We start from the raw sequence: 19,929 nt of genomic DNA on the forward strand, positions 1-19,929 counted from the left end.
CGCCGCGGGGGTTGCCCCGCCAGCCCCGGGGCGGCGGGGAGCGCGGCGCCGCTGCCGCCGCAGCCCATGAGCCGCGCCGCTCCGGCCGCCCGCTGACCGGCGTGGATGATTCGCGACCTGAGCAAGATGTACCCGCAGAGCCGGCACCCGGTGAGTGCGCCGGGCGCGCGGGGGCACGGCCGCGGCACCGCCGCCTTGGAGCCATTTTCTTATTGTCGTGCCCGGCTCCGCGGCGGCCTCTGCCTCCCGCGGCTGCCCGCGCCCCGCGCCGGGGCCGGGCCGGGGGGCGGCGGGGGGCGCCGGGCAGGCGCGGGGGGCGCCTAACGGAGCGGCTCTCGGTCGCTTCCAGGCGCCGCACCAGCCAGCGCAGCCCTTTAAATTCACCATCTCCGAGTCCTGCGACCGCATCAAGGAGGAGTTCCAGTTCCTGCAGGCGCAGTACCACAGGTAACGGCCGCCCTCCCGCGCCCCTAACGGTCCCCCGCGCCCCTAACGGTCCCGCGCGGCCGCCGTCGCGTCGCGTCCCGTGCCGTCCCGCCGCCGGCCGTCCCGGCAGGAGCGCCCGCAGCTCTCCGTGGGAAACGCGGCGGCAGTGTTTTCCGCTGCTGCCTCTTTTGTTTTTCCCCCTTCTTTCTAACTCCCCTCTGCGCGCGCGGCCCGCCGTGCCAGCGGCCGCCGCCGCGCGCGGAGCTGCGAGCCCCGCCAGCCGCCGGGTCGGCGCGCGCCCTGGCTGTGCCCTCCTGCCCGCGACAACCCAGCGAAAAATAAAAGAAAACAGGGAAAAAAGAAAACAGGGAAAAAAGAAAACCAACCTCTCCTCGCCCCCCCCCCACTGCCCGGAACTTCTCGCTCCGTGAAGTGTCGACGCGTTTGGCTGCGCTGCGGTGTGAGCGGAGGCGAGAGGTGCTGCATAAAACTCGCCGAAATACCAGCCCCGAGAAGCGGGTCGCGGCGCCGCGAGCGGTCCTGTGTCGGCGGGCGCGAGGCGGCCGTGCCCGCGCGCTCCCGCCCGCGCTCCCCTCCCCCGGGTCCCGGCTCCCCGCGCGGAGGAGCGCGACTAACCCCCGCCTAAGCCCCGCCAGCGGCCGGGGCGCGGGGTGTCGTCTGCCGGCGAGGAAAACGCTTGGGAACGGGAGCAGGCGTGTGCCCAGGAGCATGCCAAGTTTGCTTTATAACTGCTCATACCTTTTTCCCCCTTTTCCCTTCCCCTTTTATTTATTTTTTTCCTGGTGTTGTACAGTTTAAAGCTAGAATGTGAAAAGCTGGCCAGTGAGAAGACAGAGATGCAGCGACATTATGTCATGGTAAGCAAGCTGCATAACAAATTTCAGAATGTCTATTAACTTGATATATACCGAAACTGAAATACATTTGAATTGCTGCAGGCTATTAGAGCAGTGCCGCTTTTGCTGAGGTTGTTTCTGTTGTTTCTGTTATAAATCCGTAGTTTCGGGGGTTTATAACTTGTTTGTAGAAATTGATTTTTGTGCAAAAGCTGCTTTTTAGTGTTTTRAGGAATTGTGAATGTTTCTTCAAGAAGGTAGCAAATTACTTGGTCAGCCCTTTAAAGGCATGCGCGACTTCTTAAGCATATTTAGGGATGATGTTCGCTCTACTGATTTTTCACAACTATCCTATCTCCATAAAGCAGTTCAGAATAATCCTTCTTCCGTGAAGAAGTTGAATCAAAATATTTTGTATACATATATGTAAAGCTGGAGCCTACTTCTTAGAACAAGTGAATCTTATGGGCTGCTATCTGATTGTTTCGCTAAATTCACTGTCAGGGATCTGAGCTGTTGTGGCCTGTCTGATTAAGTAAGTTGCATAGGAAGAAATCTCTAAATACATAATTGCATGATGGATCATGGTGTATCCAGAGAAGCTCTTGCTATCTGCGATCTTGTACGTCTGTGAAGGMTTAGCTGTTTTCCATATGTATGTGGCAATTATCATTCTTATATTTACGAGAAGGGTGTGTAGCTTTGAAAGAAACCTTACCAAGAGGACAAGCGGATGCTGAGGCTTGCATTTGTCTTTTTTTTTTTCCTCTGATATGCTTAAGTTTTGGGGGTTGCTTGGTACCAGTGTTACACAGTGAACTGAGTTCCCACTAATACTGAGGCGTACATAGCAGGAGATATTTAGAATGTAGTAACTGCTTTGGCCCTGCATTTTAGTTCCCTTGCATATTATTTTTGCATCCCTGCAACTTACTTGTATCTTTCTTTTYTKTGTGTGTGTGTTTTTAATTTAAAATATTAAATAACCATTTTGTTAGACATGGCTGATTTATATGTGTGTCTGGTTTCAAGTACTTGGGGCATTTTTTTGGCATCTTCTATCTGTTCTAGGGAATAAAATCTTGAGCTTTTCCTATGAGTTTTCTCTGCCCTAATCTTTAACTCTGGTGTGATTTTTTTTTTTTGTTGCTGTTGTCTGTCTTTTGCTTTTATGACTGTTCTTTGTAAATTTGACAATAAATGTCTGCAAAGCAAAAAAAGAAAAAAAAGATTTCTCTGAAATGTGCTTTCAAATTATGGGAGCTTTTCAACGCTCGTAAATATTTTGTAGGTCTTTGTACAGATGATGCTTGATTCAAAGTTAATTTTGGAATGACTTTCATGATTTCGAGTACTAACAGAGCTATTTTCTTCTCTCGCAGTATTACGAGATGTCCTATGGGCTGAATATAGAGATGCATAAGCAGGTAGGCAAATATTTTGCTTTGTGTAAGAATGTTCTATGTAATTTCTCCCATCAGTCTTAAAACAGATGTGTACTGCGTGAGAGTTGGTTTACTTGCATGCTTGTGTGCACTGGATTTTTTTGTGTTCCATCGTGCCCTGAAACGCATCTCATACATATATCTTGTGTGTGATACGTGGCCCTAGGTAGGTTACTGTGGTCGCTCCCAGTTTTGTGTTACTATGTTGACTTTACACATGTGATCTCCACAAACACAAGTGGTCTTACTGCAAACAGGAGCTGTGCGAGTAGTGAGGGGAACGTGGGTTTTCACTTAAGATCTATCTAACCTGTAACATTTGAGGTCTACCTCTCAGAAGAATAGCTACATCGTAAAAGTATATAAAGTGTAAAGGACAGTGAATTGTGCGTAGAGAAACACTGCTTTTCAGTTAACTTGGACAGATATAAACTGGAACTGCGAATAGATGAACTTACATATTCCTATTTTCCACAAGCTGCTTGCTTGGACCTTTGTCCAAAAATAGTGTCTTAGTAACTCCAGCTCTAAAATGAAAATGAGTTTTCTTTGAGGATGTTAGCATGCTCAGTTTTGTGCCTTGAAGTCTAGCACTTAGGCCGTGATTAGCAGGAGATAAGTCGGATGCAGCACAGTAGTGTAAATCAGAATTCCTTATTCAGTAGTGTGTGTTTTTAGCTTTCTCTAGAGAAGAATGAATTAAACATCTGACCTCTTTTCTAGTGAGAGAACTTTTTATGTGGGGGAGTTTAATACTGACAACTCATTTTAGCAAATGGTTGAGCAATTCATCAGTGTTGCTGGGCAGTGTAAACTGCAGAAATAAAGAAATGGTTGGATGGAAGAAGAAAGACCATCCTAAAATTGGTTTGCATGCATTTCTGTTCAAAGTAAGGGATTTGGAACTTTTCTGGGTTGTGGAAATAGGAATTCTTTACCTTGCTGAGAACAAACATGTAAGTCAAATGTTTTTTCTGTGTTATTTTTTGTACTTTGTATGCCATTAGCATCCCAGTAAAATATTGCTGATTAGGACCATTTGTGCTAGATGGCGTACAAATATGAAGACAGTGGAATTTCCTGCCTTACCATGTTGTGATCTGCAGATCCAAACCTATGGGACTTTGTACAAATATGTTATCGTACAGACAGCCATGTACCCTGTTGAGCTCCAACRTACTGTTCATGAATATGATCCTACCCATGAAGACTCAACAAGTGTGTTTAAAAAACAACTGAGAGAAAAAGCCTGTTCCTCAAGCTGATCAAATTCTAATTACACAGTTACTCTCTGGACCTGATTTAGGTTGCTGGTAGTAGTGGAATGACTATTCATTAACTCTCAGACATTTTGGAGCTGTTCTCAAATGAACAGGTAGATTATTTCAGATACTCTTAAAAGAAGCCAAAGTAGTAGATACAAAAACAATTCATAAAGTCCAGAGTCCTCACAGGCCACCTACACAGCAAGTTATCATAGGCGTTTGAAGACAGCCACTGCAGTCAAATTTGTTTATTTATCTAGATACTCTGTTTTTACAGCAGCTTTTGCAGCAAAATCCTGAAAGTAGAACTAAGGCTGTATGTATGCGAGATCTACTTTTTTTGAGGGAAAAAGGAAAACAAAATCCTTTTAATTTCTGAATTCTAAATAGCTCAGAATCTCTATGCATTTTAGTATACAATATTCTGGAGAAATTAAATAGTTAATTCAAAAMAAAAAGTTGTGGATTACAAAGGACTGCGTTTTAATTAAAAATCATTTTCCATTACTGAACTTGTAAGTATTTTACTGTCAGACAAAATACTTGAATATTTTTGCTAAATGTTGAAATTAATTGCAAATAAGAAACTTGTTTGCTGTCATTCTTACATCTGATTTGTTTTATATTTTTCATGCTTTGCCCTCTACCCAGCATTTTTTTTCCTTTTCTCTTTTTATTAAAAACTACAAAATACTTTGCATTTTATTTTAGGATCTCAATGTTAAGGCCATTTTTTGTGTATCTAGTGTCAATTATTTCATTTGATGTGTGTGAAGCCCTTTGTAGCCTTCCACCTTAAATTTCCTCTTTTTCCTCCTCCTTGATCTTAGAACTGTGCCCAGCTGAAATTGAATGATTCACTTTTTTTTTTAAGCTTTCTAAATTCAATCATATCAAAAATCCTGAGGGCAGTTTATCACATTATGAAATACAGACAGCTCTGCAAACCACCTACTTATTATATTTTCTTTCTTTTTTTATTTTWTTTTTTTTTTTCATTTTAGCACAGAGGCATATCTGTCTTTATTTGTTTTTCTGGGCAGACCGCCTTGGTTCCTTTTAGGTTCTTTTCCAGATGTACTCACTGGATGCCCTTGTAATGGAAAGCAGGCAATAATGCAGTGCAGTTGCCCTTCGGCATAATTTGGCCTAGTTCTCAAGATCAAGTTAGGCTTACTCACTTATTAGATTTGTGCCTCAAAGGGTTCAAGAGCAGGACTCCCTGGAGTCCTTGGAAGTACCCTAGTAATTGGTGGCCCTGATATTTGAAACCTTTGTGTATTTTCCTGTTAAAGCTTCTGTTCTTCTTGGCTGCTCCCAGCCACAGAGTATTTATTTTTAGAGATTTTTTTTCACTGGAACAGAAAATGATGGCTGTGATGGAGTCATGACTCTGTGACTTAGCAAATTGATAAAAGGATAAACGCACAGAGCAGTGATAGTGTGTGCGTGTGCATGGATGTACTAGGGGGGAGAGAAGGAGGGAAGAAGAACATTTCTTTTCCCACCCATCATGTGATGCTCATCATCAGTCATCCTGCGTTGATTTTGATAGAAGACTATTAAAGTGAAACCTATGGGGAATTTGTCATTCTGAAAGGAAAGCTAATGTAATTAGTACCAATTAAAGTACATTTAGTAAATTGGATTTAATCTTAATTAAGCCTGCATAATGTTGCCAATTTTTAACAATTATGTTTGAGAACATAATTAATTTAAATTTTGGTAACTGAGTAAATAACATTAGCCTGGTAGAATTAGTCGTTTGTATTTTTTTAAAGATGTGTGTGGGGTATGTTGTGACATGTGGCGATATATTCTAAAATAGTAACCTAAATAGTAACCTAGATCAGTAAAACTTTTAAATAAGCACATTCCAGGGAAAAGATAAAAAGGTAGGGATTGTAGGCTTCAATAGGAATATGTAGTTCCCTGTGATCTTAGATTTCCATATTAGAATAAATGGGAGTGTTTGAATTAGATAGGAAATGCTCATTTCTTACTAAGCTGCTTTTTTAACATTTATTTTTAAGAGGCTCAGTGGATAGTTTACGAATGAATAGTTGATGTGCTGCCCTATTTTTCTACTACAGCGTTGCCACTTGCCGCTGTTGGTCATTTGGTTTAATTTCCTAAATTAGGCAGTTTTAATGTTATGGTAAACAGTTTATTTAAATTGCTATAATCAAACACGCTTTCTGAAGGTTTTAATTCAGTATTGTAATTATCCCTTAAAACAAGCGTCTATATTTGGCTGCAGACAACAGACATATGTGAATGGGACTGATGGAGAGTATGAATAGGATACAGCTTTCGCTTTTAATTTTGCTTATGTGTTTGGAGGTGGCAGACTATAAATGGGGATTCTTTTGGTTACACCTCTGCTTTTGAACTAATTGTTGGAGAAAAAATGTAGGATTTTAGTATTTTTGAGAGAAAGTTCAGATCTTCAAGAAGCTGGATATTAAAAAATAAATGAAAAGACTTTTTTTAATCACAGAAGAAACCCCCATGTTTCAGTCCAATCCATGTAAATTTTATTACGAGACTTGTGCAAGAACCATTTGAGTGCTGTTAAAATATTAATTGGATAGAAATGAAAGGGCTCTGCTAGCTGATAGGATATCATAATCATAGCTGCTGTAGTTGATGGTAAATGATGATAAATGGCATTAGGAACCTTTTAGCAAACTGTAATAACTACAAGGAGGGAAGCGGTATGGATTTGCATTATATCTGATACCCTCTAGTACCAAGTGGATTGCCAATACTGCTTGTTTAGCATTTTCTAAGGGCAATAGGATATTGATTTCTGACTTACAAGGAACGGCTCTATTTTCACCATTGAAAAGTATTGCAGGTTGTTAAGAAGAAATTGACTTGAAGAGGCCTGACTGCTGCCCATCATGCAGCAAATAAAGCAAAACTGCCGAAGCATGGTGGAGCAGTGAGATGGGGCCCTCAGCAATTTGTTGCTATTAATTTACCATGCTCGACAGCAAATCAATCGGCATCTACTTCATCTGCTGAAGAAAATGCTGTCCAGGGCAGATAAAAGGCCCTGCGTGGTGCAGGGAATAGACTGGATTGGCCAAATGGAGGCTGCAGTTAATGTGTAAATAAGTGAAATCAAGGCCACTGTTGCCAAGAAAGCTGTTTTTAATTAGGTTGAGGTTTTATAGTGAGCTATTTAAGAAAGTAGTAGAGAGCTTGGAGAGGAAGGGGAGATTTATTGCTGACTGAGTTAATATATGGATTGTATGACATCCCAGCCTTGCGTCTTCTTGTTTCTCATTCGTTACAAATTATTTTGGTAAATGGGTAAAGATGGAAATCAATTTGTTTAATTCAGGGATGAGTTTTGACCATTTCATCTTTGTGGCTGTAAAATCTATAAGTTGCAGATAACTAGTCTGCATATGTGCTAAATATATAACATAAAAGTACTCTTTTTGTATTTACAGCAAGGACCTGGTCCCTGTGTTGATTGAGTGTGTGATGCGTAGGTGTGTTTATGATTTTGTTGTTGTTTAAGGCAATCTGTAATTGAATGTATACTGTCTTTCATTTAACAGATAGCTCTCGACCCAGCTAAAGTGCTATTGCCTGAATTTGTTTTCTACTATAAACAATAGGAGAAAAATTAATAGAGATATAGGTATTGGATAGTCAGAACTGAATTGGAATATTTCTAAATTCAGGAATTAGAAGTGAAGTTTTGAAGACGGCAACTCATATAGACTGCGACTCAACTATTAGGGAGGGAGAGAGAAACAAATGGCTTTTCAATCAAAGTCACAAAAATATGTAAAGTCACAAAATATAAAGGTTCTCAAATCAGTTTGACCACAGAGGCTTGGTTATCAAAGTTTTAGGTTGCTTAACCTCAGAAGTCAGCTGAACAGCTTATAAAAAGCTGGAAATCTTTTATTAGGCTGTTAAAGCAAAAGCTTTTTGCCTTGTAATAATTACTAAGTTCTGAAGTGAAATTCTCTGCTCTCTTTTTATGGTATAGATGCTAGACAACCTCTCTATGGAGAGAACTCATGGAGAACTTCATTGTTTCTACTTGCCTGCAAGATATTGTTTAAATAACCTTTCCCCCGCAACTGCAGAAGACCATATATTAAGACATGAACTTCCATTTCATTCTTGTTTTGCTGTGCATGGAAAAGGAAAATGTCATTTTTTTCCCCCACTTGTTTTGGCAGTTCAGACAGATGCTTAAGACACGGGAAATAGCACAGAACACACTGAGCAAACTTTTAAATTAAGACATATGCTCTGTTTTTCACTGGCAAAGGGCTATACTCTACAGTGCTTAAACATAAAAGCATTTTTTTCTGTCTTTGAAAGATGCTAATTGCCATGATGCTGCCTTACTGAGTGTGTTAGTTTATAGTTGTGCTGGTAATTACAGAGGGAGCTGGTGATGACCCGGTGGCCCAAGTGTTGGTTGCCCAACTCTTTTCACTATAGAAAAAGTTACTGCAAACATTTACGTCAAGAAATTCATGTCTTTATTTGCAGTAAGGGGCATAGTCCTGTCAAGAATCTCCAACCTCCTTAGATAATTGGTGTATGAGAGGAAAGAGAGAAAGGGAGAAAGAGATAATCTGACCCAGGACAGACTTTCTTTCTCTCAGCACCTCACTGCTAGGAGACCTTTATTCTTCCTAGCACTGGCATTAGCTCATTCTGTCACCTGATATGGCTAGAAATGTTRCTCTGTCATAACATTCATTTTGAGAAATCAAAATTTACCACCTGCAATGGGTCTAACAGGAAGAAAAGCGGGAATTTATGTAAAAATATAAATGTTGTATATATAACAATACTTGCACTGTATTATGTAATAACACTTTCTAATTGGGAACAGAAAAATAAATGATTAGGATGTTGAATGCAGGAAAAATCTTGCTTTGCATATAGGTTTTAAAGTGAGGTAATCAGATGCTAGGATGCCTGAGATTGCAGTGATAGTAAGCTTGGTCCTGCCCCATTGCATATGTGTGTTGTGGTACAGTTTTTAGTTACACACTGATCTCAGTACCAGTTATTCTAGAGCATTTCTCTCTGTGCACAAAATAGATGTTAGGAAGGCAGAACCTAGAGACAACTAAATCTAGTTTTAAAATGTTTGTCTGGTTGATTCTGCAACTAAAATAAGGATTCAGACATAGAAAATAATTGAGATTGCAAGATTCTCAAGGCAGGGATTCCGCTTTACTTTTTATACTGTAGATGGTGAAAGATGCTCTCGCTGGTTTGTAACTGTGTATACCATGCCAGTGGTTCACTTAAACACGGAAGCAGATTTTGTGACTCAAATAGTAAGACTGTGGAAGGCTGGGAGTTCAGTGTTATCAGTTTGCTCTTTATTTATCCATCTTAAATGGGAAGCTATGATGTGCTATTTGTGGTTATGTCACAAACACGGGCTAGTTTGTGAACAGTGATTATAATTGCTACAGAAGTCACTTCTTTTACTGTGTACAGATTGAGCACATCTGTTGCCACTGCCTTCCAGAAAACCAATTTAGCCACAAAACGCAGAGGGAGCAGAACAAAGCTGCTCATGTGAAACACAGGAAGTATAAATGGATACTTGGATTAACTAGATGATCACAGTGTTCTTGAGTATGGATAGGTTGAGCTTCAAGTAATTCCCTTTTAGGAACAGTGGAACAGTGGTCTTTATTTAGAATGCCAAAATATGAAGACATTTTAAGAATATCTATTTATGTTCTGCCTATGTATATAGTTTCATAGATTTTATTTTAGTTCAAGATCATCTTTACAATTTCATTGTTAGATTCAAGTACTTCTTAGGTAGGATATTTCTCTTGTTTGTCTTGGTGGTGACATGAACTCTATAATTAAGWGCAATGGAAAAAAAAGATTGTAGATTATCAAGAGCAGTTGCCTGTAACTTTATACATATATGTACATAYACAAAAATATTTTTAAATACATTTGAAGTATGTTACAATTAGTAAGAAGAACTCTAAATAGTATTTTCTGGGTACTGCCCATAAGATTTAGACTTATGGAATCATCTTTTCTTGCCCAGGACAGAGATGTAATGTTTTGTATTGAACACTGTGATGTTATGTCTGAGATATTTAAATGCACAAATGTCAGGCAAGTCAAAATTATAGTCCCTACAGTAAACTTGAGTTGGTCTCTTTATGGTTATGTATTTGTATGGTGTGCTGTATTGCCAATTCCAAGTGTTAAATCACGCCAGTCCCAGAAAATGATGAGACTGGCTTAAAATTAATCACAAGATAAAAATAATAAATGGGGGGTTCTTTTTTATTTTCCTTTTAAGCTATCAAACTGCACTTGGATGACTTYTCTTATTTTCTCATCTAGCGTTCTCCTCTCATCACTTGTCGCTAGTAAAAAGATGCACAATAAAATTGAGGAAACAGTATGTGGTGTTTAAAAACACATATATGGTTGCCATCTTTTGTTGYAATTTCTTGTTCTCTGAAAATGTGAGGCATACTCTACTGAGAAAAAAWAATATAAAATTAGTCAAAGTATATATTCTTTTGTAATTGCTTGTTAAATTTTTTGTGGATTTATATATCATATGATGGATTAGCAGTGTTTGTGGTGATTCATTTCTCCTTATGTGGTAGAAGGAGGGGAAACACAGGATTGGAGGTCTTCTAACCCACCCTCTTTCTTTTGGTCTGCTTAAATGGTTTCTCTGCAGGATCTTATGCTGCCAGAGGTTTCTGACATTTGCTGGATAAGATTCAACTTCTTCGAAGGCAAAAAATCTTTCACTGTTATGTTTGAGATGTGGCACATTGGCAAYGAGAATGTGTTCTTTCTTGTATTTGCTAAAACACCTCAGCAGAGCATCTCACAGTTGGGCAGAAGTAAAAAACTGTCCCATTCAGGCTATAAAGAGTTTGCTGGGTCTGCCACAAGATTTTGTTTGATTTGCATCACATTGTGTGCAAATCATCACACTGTGTGCATTTTGTGTTTCCTTTTCATGTCTCTGTGCTTCATGGCAGTAGAAGCAGAGCTTTTTCTTCTTTCTTTTTGATTCTCCATTAAAGGAATAGTTAAGTGTGGACCTCTAGGCTTACCAATCTGAACATCCAACTGACTCACTTATTTTGGTAACTTTTGTCTGTTGATTAGGGAATTAACCTGATTTAGGATGTCTGATTAAGGAATTAATGACATTTATCACTTGATTCAAATTTTAACTTCTAAAAAGGTGGGGAAATTTAAGCAATCTGAACATGCTGTCCTTGAAGAAAATTTAATCTTTGACAGCCACTTTTTCCTGTTTGTATTGTGAACTCTCTCAGGGATGAATAAGAAATTTTCATCAGTGCTTCATAGGTAAAATGCTTCTGAATTTCAGTTTGAAAATACAATGAAATTCAGCTTTGATTAGTATGACTTTTAATATGTTGTGCCACACTTTTTAAAAATCTGTTAGCATTTTTTGTTATTGATGTTTACATGACAGGGGATAGAAAGTTTCTTTTATTAACATCTATTAGTTGAGAGACTGTAGAAAGTAACAAAATATTGAATGAATGGATGAATGAGTATATATTTGATGTGGAGAAAAGACTGCATATCGCAAATCCATGTGGTCTTTTCTAACAGGGTTTAGCAGTGCATAAACTGTTAATAAATTTTATCTGTCCTTGTACATCTGAGGTTGCAAGTAGAAAATACTAAAGGTATTTGAATGCCTGCTGCTGGTACTTGTATTTGGAGATAAATGTTGGAAATGGGGGCTGGTAACTACTTCAAGAAAGAGGGCAAAGAGATTAAGGCCTGAACTGACCAAAAGGCCTATATTAGACTTTTGGTTTAAGGCTGGATGAAAAGCAYAAGGAGCAACTGGAGGAAAACACTTCATTAGTTCAATAGGCTTATTTCCCTGTGGTACCATTTGCTCTGTATGACACCCATCCAGCTTCACAGTAGCCCCCTTTGAATGATGGCAAAGTGCTGATGTGTGTGCGTCTACTGCAGCACCTCTGCTCTCTGCTTGTTATGATTTTCTAACAGGTGTGARTTAGTGCAAGGCTCTTACCTCTTCTTAAAATATCAGTCTGTAGTATTTGAGTAGTGCAAAAAGATTGGAAAGACTTTATGCACAAAATGCATCCCATATGCGTGTATTAATGAAGACGAGATGATGCATTCTTACTGGTTTAACCAGTACACTTTCTATCCTAACTGCAAAAACCTGTTGTGGTTTGAACAGGCTGCTTATTTACAATTTATGTTAGTAATTCTTCATTTCAGGGAAGAAGCTGTCTATATCTTTTCTATATATACCCCCAGAAAAGGAAAAATCCAAGCATCAATATGAGAGTCTTGCTTTTTTTTTTTGCTCTATAACAACACATAAGCTGACCTCTCCAAATGTGTGTTGTGTTTTGTTTTGTYTTAATGTGGGAAATGCTTACCATATATTTGTCCATTCATATAAGAATACTCTTATAAAGTAAGTAGTGTATAAGGTCTTGTTTTAATGAAGTCAGGAATAACAAGSCTGCTTAGCCTTCTAGACATGTCTGTGAGGAGAGACAGAGTTAATCATGKCTTTAAAGTGGACCTTGTGAGAAGAAAGATATTTTCTCTGCATTTCCAGAAAGCGTTCAAGTCTGTCACAACTTTTTCTAGTTAATCTGTGTCTACTGATTAACTGGACACAAAATGTATTTCAGCTGGCACTGCAAGAGAAATGTTAGAATTTTATGGCTGTGGTACCCTGGAAATCTCTGAAGAATGGTTTGTTTCTGAAACTTTTTCTAAATCCAGGTTTGACTAAAGATAATGATTCTTCCTAATCAGAGCTTTTTTCATGTAGGTAGAGATATAAGGGGTGCTAGCACCACAATATTGTGCGAGAATAATGTCCCAATGAAGGTACATGCGAGGTGATTTTTATCTGAGATTGTGAGTTTTAAGACACATTTTGATGCTTTTCAGACTAACAGTAGCAGCTTCATTGTCTCCTAATTTCAAAACCTACCTGTAAAGATTCAAATGCCCAACTTCTTTACATATGCAAACTTTTGGGTTTTTTTTTCCACAAATACAGCTTCAGTAGAATGGCCATATATACTTTATGGACATGCATTTACATGTTCTTTGACTACATACGATTTATGTAGCTCTGTTTTCTGACTRGAACTCTGGTGTGTTTCTTCTACACCACTGATTTGAATAGGTCTTTTTGTGTGAGGGAGAAGAATGTTGAGATAATCTTAGCTTACACATTTTCAAAGAAAAATACTGTACTAAGTATGCACTGTATTAAGGGTCATGAGGTTTATTTAAGCCTGTGACAAACCTGGAGAAGCTGAAAATCTGTAGACACAAGAAATATCTCTCAGTATTAAGGAGARGTAAAGCAGAGAGCTCCCAGGTAGGTGAGATTCAGCTATCAGGGTTTGATGCTTGGGGAGATCTAGGTGCAAATTCTTGTTTTGCCAAAGCCTTGTGTCACCTTGGGCAACCTGTTTTGGCGGCTCTTCGCAAAGAGACTGAAGCAACAATGTGGAAATCTCTGCCTTCTGTCAGACCTGAAGGTAAGTTTGCAATGCACATGGGGGATCAAGTGATTCAGGATGGAGCCAAAGAAATACAGCACATACTCAGAGTACCTAACATGGAAATATTGAGGTCAGGGGTGTGTCTTAAATTTGATACTGCTTGAAGGTTGAGCCACCTACCTTGGTGCTGCTGGGAAATGCTCTTTGCATGAGAGTTCTAGCCCAGAATCACTGTAATCACTTTTTGTAAACTTCATGTATTTATTTTTTATAGGAACAGACAACATATCTGCTACCAAGAGCCAGGTTTCCCAGGGAATGTTGTAATGACTGGAAATATCCAGCAGAGAGCTTTTCAGATCGCATGGTCTGTGTTTACTGGCATGGTCTGTAAACCATGAGTTTGAGAGATGCATGGTGTGACTGTGACCAGTTGAAAGGAGTTGTGCTGAGTTCAAGTCCCTGTCCCAAACCTACTTGTACATTTTAGCCTAGGTTGTTTCTCATATATGGTAAATCTGAATGAAGATTAGAACAGGACCTTTTTGCTGCAGTGGAAGATTTGGGTGAAGATTTTCCTGAGTTCACAGCAGCTTAGCAGGCTGGGCATTCGCATGAGAGGTATAAAGAAGTGAAGCCAGAATTTAAATMATGTGTATAAATGCTGTGATTAAGCTCTTTAACCACTGTTGTATATGACTGCTGTTGTGTTTTATGTGGGAATAATTCTGGCAGGGATCCTCAGCCCCCTCAGGGAAATGGGTGGAGAAGCATCATGTTGGATGCAGGTATTTASCCAGGCTGAGCTGAATGCCAAAGTRCATGTCTTTGCCAGCTGAAGACACTTCTGAACATGTCTAGAAAAGGAACTCAGTGCTAAGTGGGGAGCTTCAGTGCTGGAGACAGCAAGTCTTATTTGCTTTAGGTGACTTCAGCATTGTGTGATTCCTCAAGTGGAGAGACAAAGGGGATAAGATTGTAATGTTGAATTTCTAATGATTAAATCCTTTTGTTACTCCAGCCTTTGTTTGGCATACCATGTTTTTTAAGGTACATTTATGTTTCTGCAGGGGTGTGGGTAGATGCCTCCTGTGCTTAGATGTTCTTGAAAATCTTTATCATTTATATGTTACTGGCTTTCTGCATGAGTAGGTGTGTAGTCTATTTATGCTTTTAAAATCCCTTTACGTGCCTTCTTGAGACTTCACCTCTAGCCTTCACTGTTTCAGTTCTCTGTCAGAGATATTATTACATGAGAGCTGTTTAAAAGTGGCTGTGTTTATCTCTGTAGATTGTAAGATGCTTGAGGCAGAATGGTATTCCCCAAGACACTTTTGTCTTGGTTTTGCTTCCCCTGCTACTTCTGCCGTCTTTTCCACCCCAGCTGGCAATGAGCATGCTTCAGGGATGTCTCCTTAGTGATAAAGCTATCGGTATTTTAATTTATATTAAGGTTTATCTGTAATAATCTGTCTTCTCAGCCTCTGTTTTCAACCTAGAATGGGATAATAATGGAATAATATTACTTTCTTATCTTAACAGAATTTTTGGAAAGAGAACTTTTTATGCTTGTGATAGTGTGTCTCCAACTTCTCCATGTCTTCAATCTGGCCTTGGAGGGAGACATGTCCAGGAAATACCAGAGATAGAGCTTGTTACTGTGTAAGCATAGTGCATGCAACAGAGTGGGATCTTGATTATTTGGTGAAGACAAGTGTATTGTAATGTTAAGGAAAATGTAGGTTTCCTTTAACCCTAACGGACCCCCTAGTTTAAACACTGTCAGTCTGGGGTAAAGTGGTAGTGTTGATCTCAGGTACTTGGATTCCCAGTCCTTTTTTTAAACCTTTCTTAATTTCTTTCCACTCATTAGAATAAGAAGCTGTGACAGGCTCTTAATATATTTTTCCCCCCTCAAGAGGTTTGAAGGGATATTGACAGTATGACTTGTGGAAAAAAAGTAGGCAAACCTGCTTTATATCAAACAATGAGAATCACAGCTTTGGRTAAGTCTTCACTCCTGAGTATGTGAATACCTGAATGTGTAAGAAACTGTAGATGTGATTTTGGTGGTATATAGAAGTTGTATTTTTTAGAAAAGAGATAGTAGTCTGAGAACTGTCTTCAGGAAAACATTGGAGAAAGGAGCCTGTTTTTTATCATTTGGCATGTAAATATTGTAACTGATCTTTTCAGAAATACTTGATGACACACACACACACACACACACGTTTGTTCTTTAATTAGATTGATAGGTTGTGAAATGTGTTGATTTGAAGTAGATTATTCTTTATTGAAGCACTGCTGTGCTTTTCCACTTGGATGAAGCAGTGGGATTTAGGTAGTAAGTAGGTCAGTTGCTTGACCTGATCATTGCTTTGCCTTTCTCAGTTAGCCTTCCTGAGAAGGGTACTAATTTTGGAGGCAGAGCAGCTGTGAATTTAGTGAGACTCTAACATCTCTCAATTTATAGTCTAGCCTAGTCAGTAGAAGTGAAGAAAACCTAGTTTAAACCAGATCATATGAACTCTGTGAAGTCTGTGAAGTCTCTTTGAATTGCATATTGAGAGTAATTTTGTATAGATTTAGGCTGCATTAGTTGAAAACAGCATCTGCTTTAAAGCTTTGCTTATAAGGTGTATGTTTGTGGGTTTCAGGAGTGTGACCAAAGTACTTGCAAGCGTTTCTAACAACCTTTGAAGGAAACTACTCAGGTCCTGCTGACTAAAAAGCCCTGGAACATGCAGYCTAGCAGGGCTTCACTGTGCTGTGTGTTTCCCAAACTTCTTGGGCTATTTTGCAGCTGGTTTAAAGCACCCTCAGTAATGTGTATGTGATTTGAAGTTACACCTGTCATTGTAAAGTCTGTGTCCTTTTTGGGTGTTTCTTTAAAAAAAAAGACAAAATGTTTTTTYTTCACATCTTTCTCTTGCCTTCAGCTACACGATATGATATACTACAGCAATGAAACTAAGTTTATCAATAAAGAAATCAGTTGTTTTAAACTGGCCTCCCTTTATATTAAAGGTTAATCTTTTCCWACTTAATCTTCACTGAAGCTTGCAAAAGAAAACAGTCTGAACTACCCATTGATCATCAAACCTACTCCCATGGTCCCCCAGCTTTTTTTTCTGATGTCTTTATGAATAACAGATAATGGTTATTCACAAACAGGCTTTCAAGCAATCTGTAGGAAGTTCAGTGATTTTTCAGGTTTCCTTTTATATGTTTGGGCAGATTGCTAATGCAAACAGGAGCACAACTAGGTCTCTAATTGTCATGGGAAACTACTGTTCATGAAAAGGAATAATTGTAATATGTTGTGCAAAACAGACACTCATAAAAAAGAATAAATGCAGCCTTTGAGCATCTTTGTGGGTTAAAATAATAGCATTTGAATGAGCATTTTTCCTATAAACACATGCCTTAAACCTTTCTGGTTAAAAGGGTGGTAGGATTACAGACCTAGTTAACTAAATATGAAATTAACAAGCCTGGAGACTTCATTTTGGTAAACCATAGAATTACTCTGTGGCAAAAAGCCACAGATCCATTTAAAAAAAAAAAAAAGGCATGGAAATGTGGTTTTGCTGTCTGTCACGCAGTCTGCTATAACTGAAAAAAGTATGTTGTTTTATGAGGTTTTTTTTATTTGCAGTTTTGACCACAGCATTTCATCTCTTCATCAGAATGCTGCCAAGCCTGTGCACTCACCACTAATTTACACCGTTATTTATTTATTTATTTATTTATAACTTTAAATTTAGTATCAGATGTGTATTGAAGATTTGATTTGGCAGATGATCTAGTGCCTGGTTGCAAAGACAACTCCAAACCTTGCAACTAAACAGATCTTGGTGCTAGCAGAGAAGTGAAAATGTTATTATGGGGTGTTTGCAGTACAGCTTGGTTGCAGGGTAGTATAAGATGTGAAACAGAGGGCCTTCCCATGCCGAGAGAAGTGTCTTGGTGTATGTCACAAGATGAGTATCTTGCCAAGAGTGCTGCTGAACAGTTTGCTCTTTTGACCCTGTTCTTGTTTTGAAGCTTAGAAGAGGAAGGTGCTAAGTGTTTGCAAAAGTTTCACTATTACAGTTTGAGGTGTCTTAAACTGTAGCTTTCTATACCTTTTAAGCTGAGAAAAGTTACCTTCATGCTCTAAGGATTATTTTTTTCTTACATTGTTTCTGTGTGGTGTTTTAGATCCAAGAATGGTGTCTATATTAAAAATAACTGTGGGGGAGGGGTTAATTTGGCTAAGTCCTTGCCTGGTTCACCTCATAGCCTCATAAATGCTGTTGGCGTAAGGGTGGGGTGAAGAGTTGTAGCTGAAGAAGGAGAGAGCCTCCTCAGGGGCCGTGCCAACTTTAAAAACAATTCGAAGTGTGTGTGAAACTACAGCAAGAACTACAGCAAGACTCTCTGTCTCTAAAACAGAGAGCGCATAATTGCTGGGAACGCAGTTCTTATTTCTGATCCATCTGGTTTTCTGACAATCATGGAGAATGCATTGGAGAAATCTCATAAAGGCATCCTCTACTACCTTTGAGTAATGCCTTTTATGATAACAATGTATGTCAGTGGAGTGGTGCGTTGATTTCGTTATCACACAGTGGTGATGGTTAATCAGTTTTCATAGGATTGATTATTAGCACCTTTCCATTTCCTCACATTTTACCTGCTGTMCATATTCCAGATCTGTTTTTTGAAATCAATTATATGCAGTACAATGCAGCATGCAGTTTATAGGTGTATCTTGAGTATTTGTTTGAAATCAATGCAGTTCATATTGTCTCTCCACCCAGCATGTGATTTCTCAGGGGGTTACTACACTGAAGAAGTTTTTGTGAAATGTACATGACACATATTTCTCAGATGGAGAAYTCTCCTTTGCTCCATACCTCATGGTGTAATTTTAATGGTATTTTTCTTAAACTTTGYATGTGCTTTTTAATAAAAAGTTTATTTCAAGTTAAAATTCCTCCTGGATGGTATTTGAAAACTTTAGTAATGCTGATGTAGTTTAAAGAAAAAGGTCATTTAGTGTTGATTTAATCTGAGTCTGTCTTGGCAGGAGTTTTACTGAGAGAATGCCATTCAGTTGAATTGAACATCAAGGTATGCGTAGTCTATCCAACTGTCTTGAACAAGTGAATTTCCTGAACACATTTCAGCATTCATGTCTTCTTACAAATGTCTTAACATTTGCTTTGCAAATGTATCTTCTTAAGAAGGTTAAAAAGGGAATCATAAGCTGACTGATTATTTTAGATGTACTTCACTAGTGAAACTATCATTTGTTAAATGTTCACATTTTGAAAGATAAAATTGCCTGATTCTTTCCTAGTCCTCCTCCACTTAAAGACAAAAATGGTAAGTGCTACTGAAGCCAAGTTGCAGAAATGTTGAAATCCAAATAGAATTATTTTCAGCAGGAGTAGTTAGGATTCACAGTGATTAAGATTGAGCCATGACAATTTATATCAATATTTTCCCCTCAATAGGATTCAAATATATGGGCTTTTTTTTTTTTTTTAATTGCTTGCTTAAGAGCAGCATTCTGCTACATAAAGAATCATTTCCTGTTGAGCTAATAGTCACTGAGCATGTTTTACTTGAAAAATATGAATATGAATCAGCATCATGTGAGAGGTGTTAGGGTTATATACCATACTGAGACTCCTAGTGTTTTATTTTTGAATAAATATACTTAGTTTGTCACCTCCAGGATATTGTCCTATTTAGGAGAGTTTACTCTGTGATTGGGAAAAGGAATTGCAATCCCCTCACCATAAGCAGTACTGTGTAAGGCCTGTCTAGCTCACCCATTCTTACAATGCTACAGTGGAAGCTCTTAAAACACAAAGAGGTCATCAGTCAACATTCAAGTCTGAACTTCATTTTAAGTTTAGAGTAGAAGAAAGTGTCTTCTGCTCATATGCTTGTAACATTATAGACAAATTCCATATGTTTTTTCTTTGATTTTTTTATGTGTTTTCTAGGTTTTAAATAAAATCTGACTTTGAGATAGTCATTTGATTCCAGAAACTAGGATTTACTTAAAAACAATAAAGAGTTAAAAAATACCATATTTTTGCTTGATTATACAAAGCTTATGATGCAACATGCTTTATTTAAATATATGTCACTGCAAGGAGTTGAAATTGGCACTTGATGATAGCATTACAATAAAGTCCACTGCATGATACTTTCATCATTTTTTTTCTGGGAGTTTTTTCTATTATTAATATATTACTGTGTGACATGTTAAAAGGTGCAAGATTTTTGCTTATCAAGTTACATCAAATATGGAAATATGTTACCAGCTCATGGGAATCATGTCTACATATTGTTCATTTTCATAATGCAAGAGGAAAATGCA

General features: G+C 38.6%; 1 protein-coding gene across 2 annotated transcripts in view; it reads left to right on the forward strand.

Annotated features, from left to right (window-relative positions):
* Positions 1 to 105: 105 nt before the first annotated feature.
* The window catches only part of LOC112958209 (transducin-like enhancer protein 4), a 97,731-nt gene continuing 77,907 nt past the window's right edge, over positions 106 to 19,929 (forward strand). For both annotated transcript variants that reach the window (XM_026052010.1, XM_026052011.1), the window contains exons 1-4: positions 106 to 150; positions 350 to 447; positions 1,241 to 1,304; positions 2,666 to 2,710. In XM_026052010.1, coding sequence (XP_025907795.1) covers positions 106 to 150; positions 350 to 447; positions 1,241 to 1,304; positions 2,666 to 2,710 — 252 coding nt within the window. The remainder of the gene's footprint in view (positions 151 to 349; positions 448 to 1,240; positions 1,305 to 2,665; positions 2,711 to 19,929) is intronic.

Source organism: Nothoprocta perdicaria, unplaced genomic scaffold (assembly GCF_003342845.1).
Source record: "Nothoprocta perdicaria isolate Ctin4 unplaced genomic scaffold, notPer1 scaffold_82, whole genome shotgun sequence".
Taxonomy (NCBI): Eukaryota; Metazoa; Chordata; class Aves; order Tinamiformes; family Tinamidae; genus Nothoprocta; species Nothoprocta perdicaria.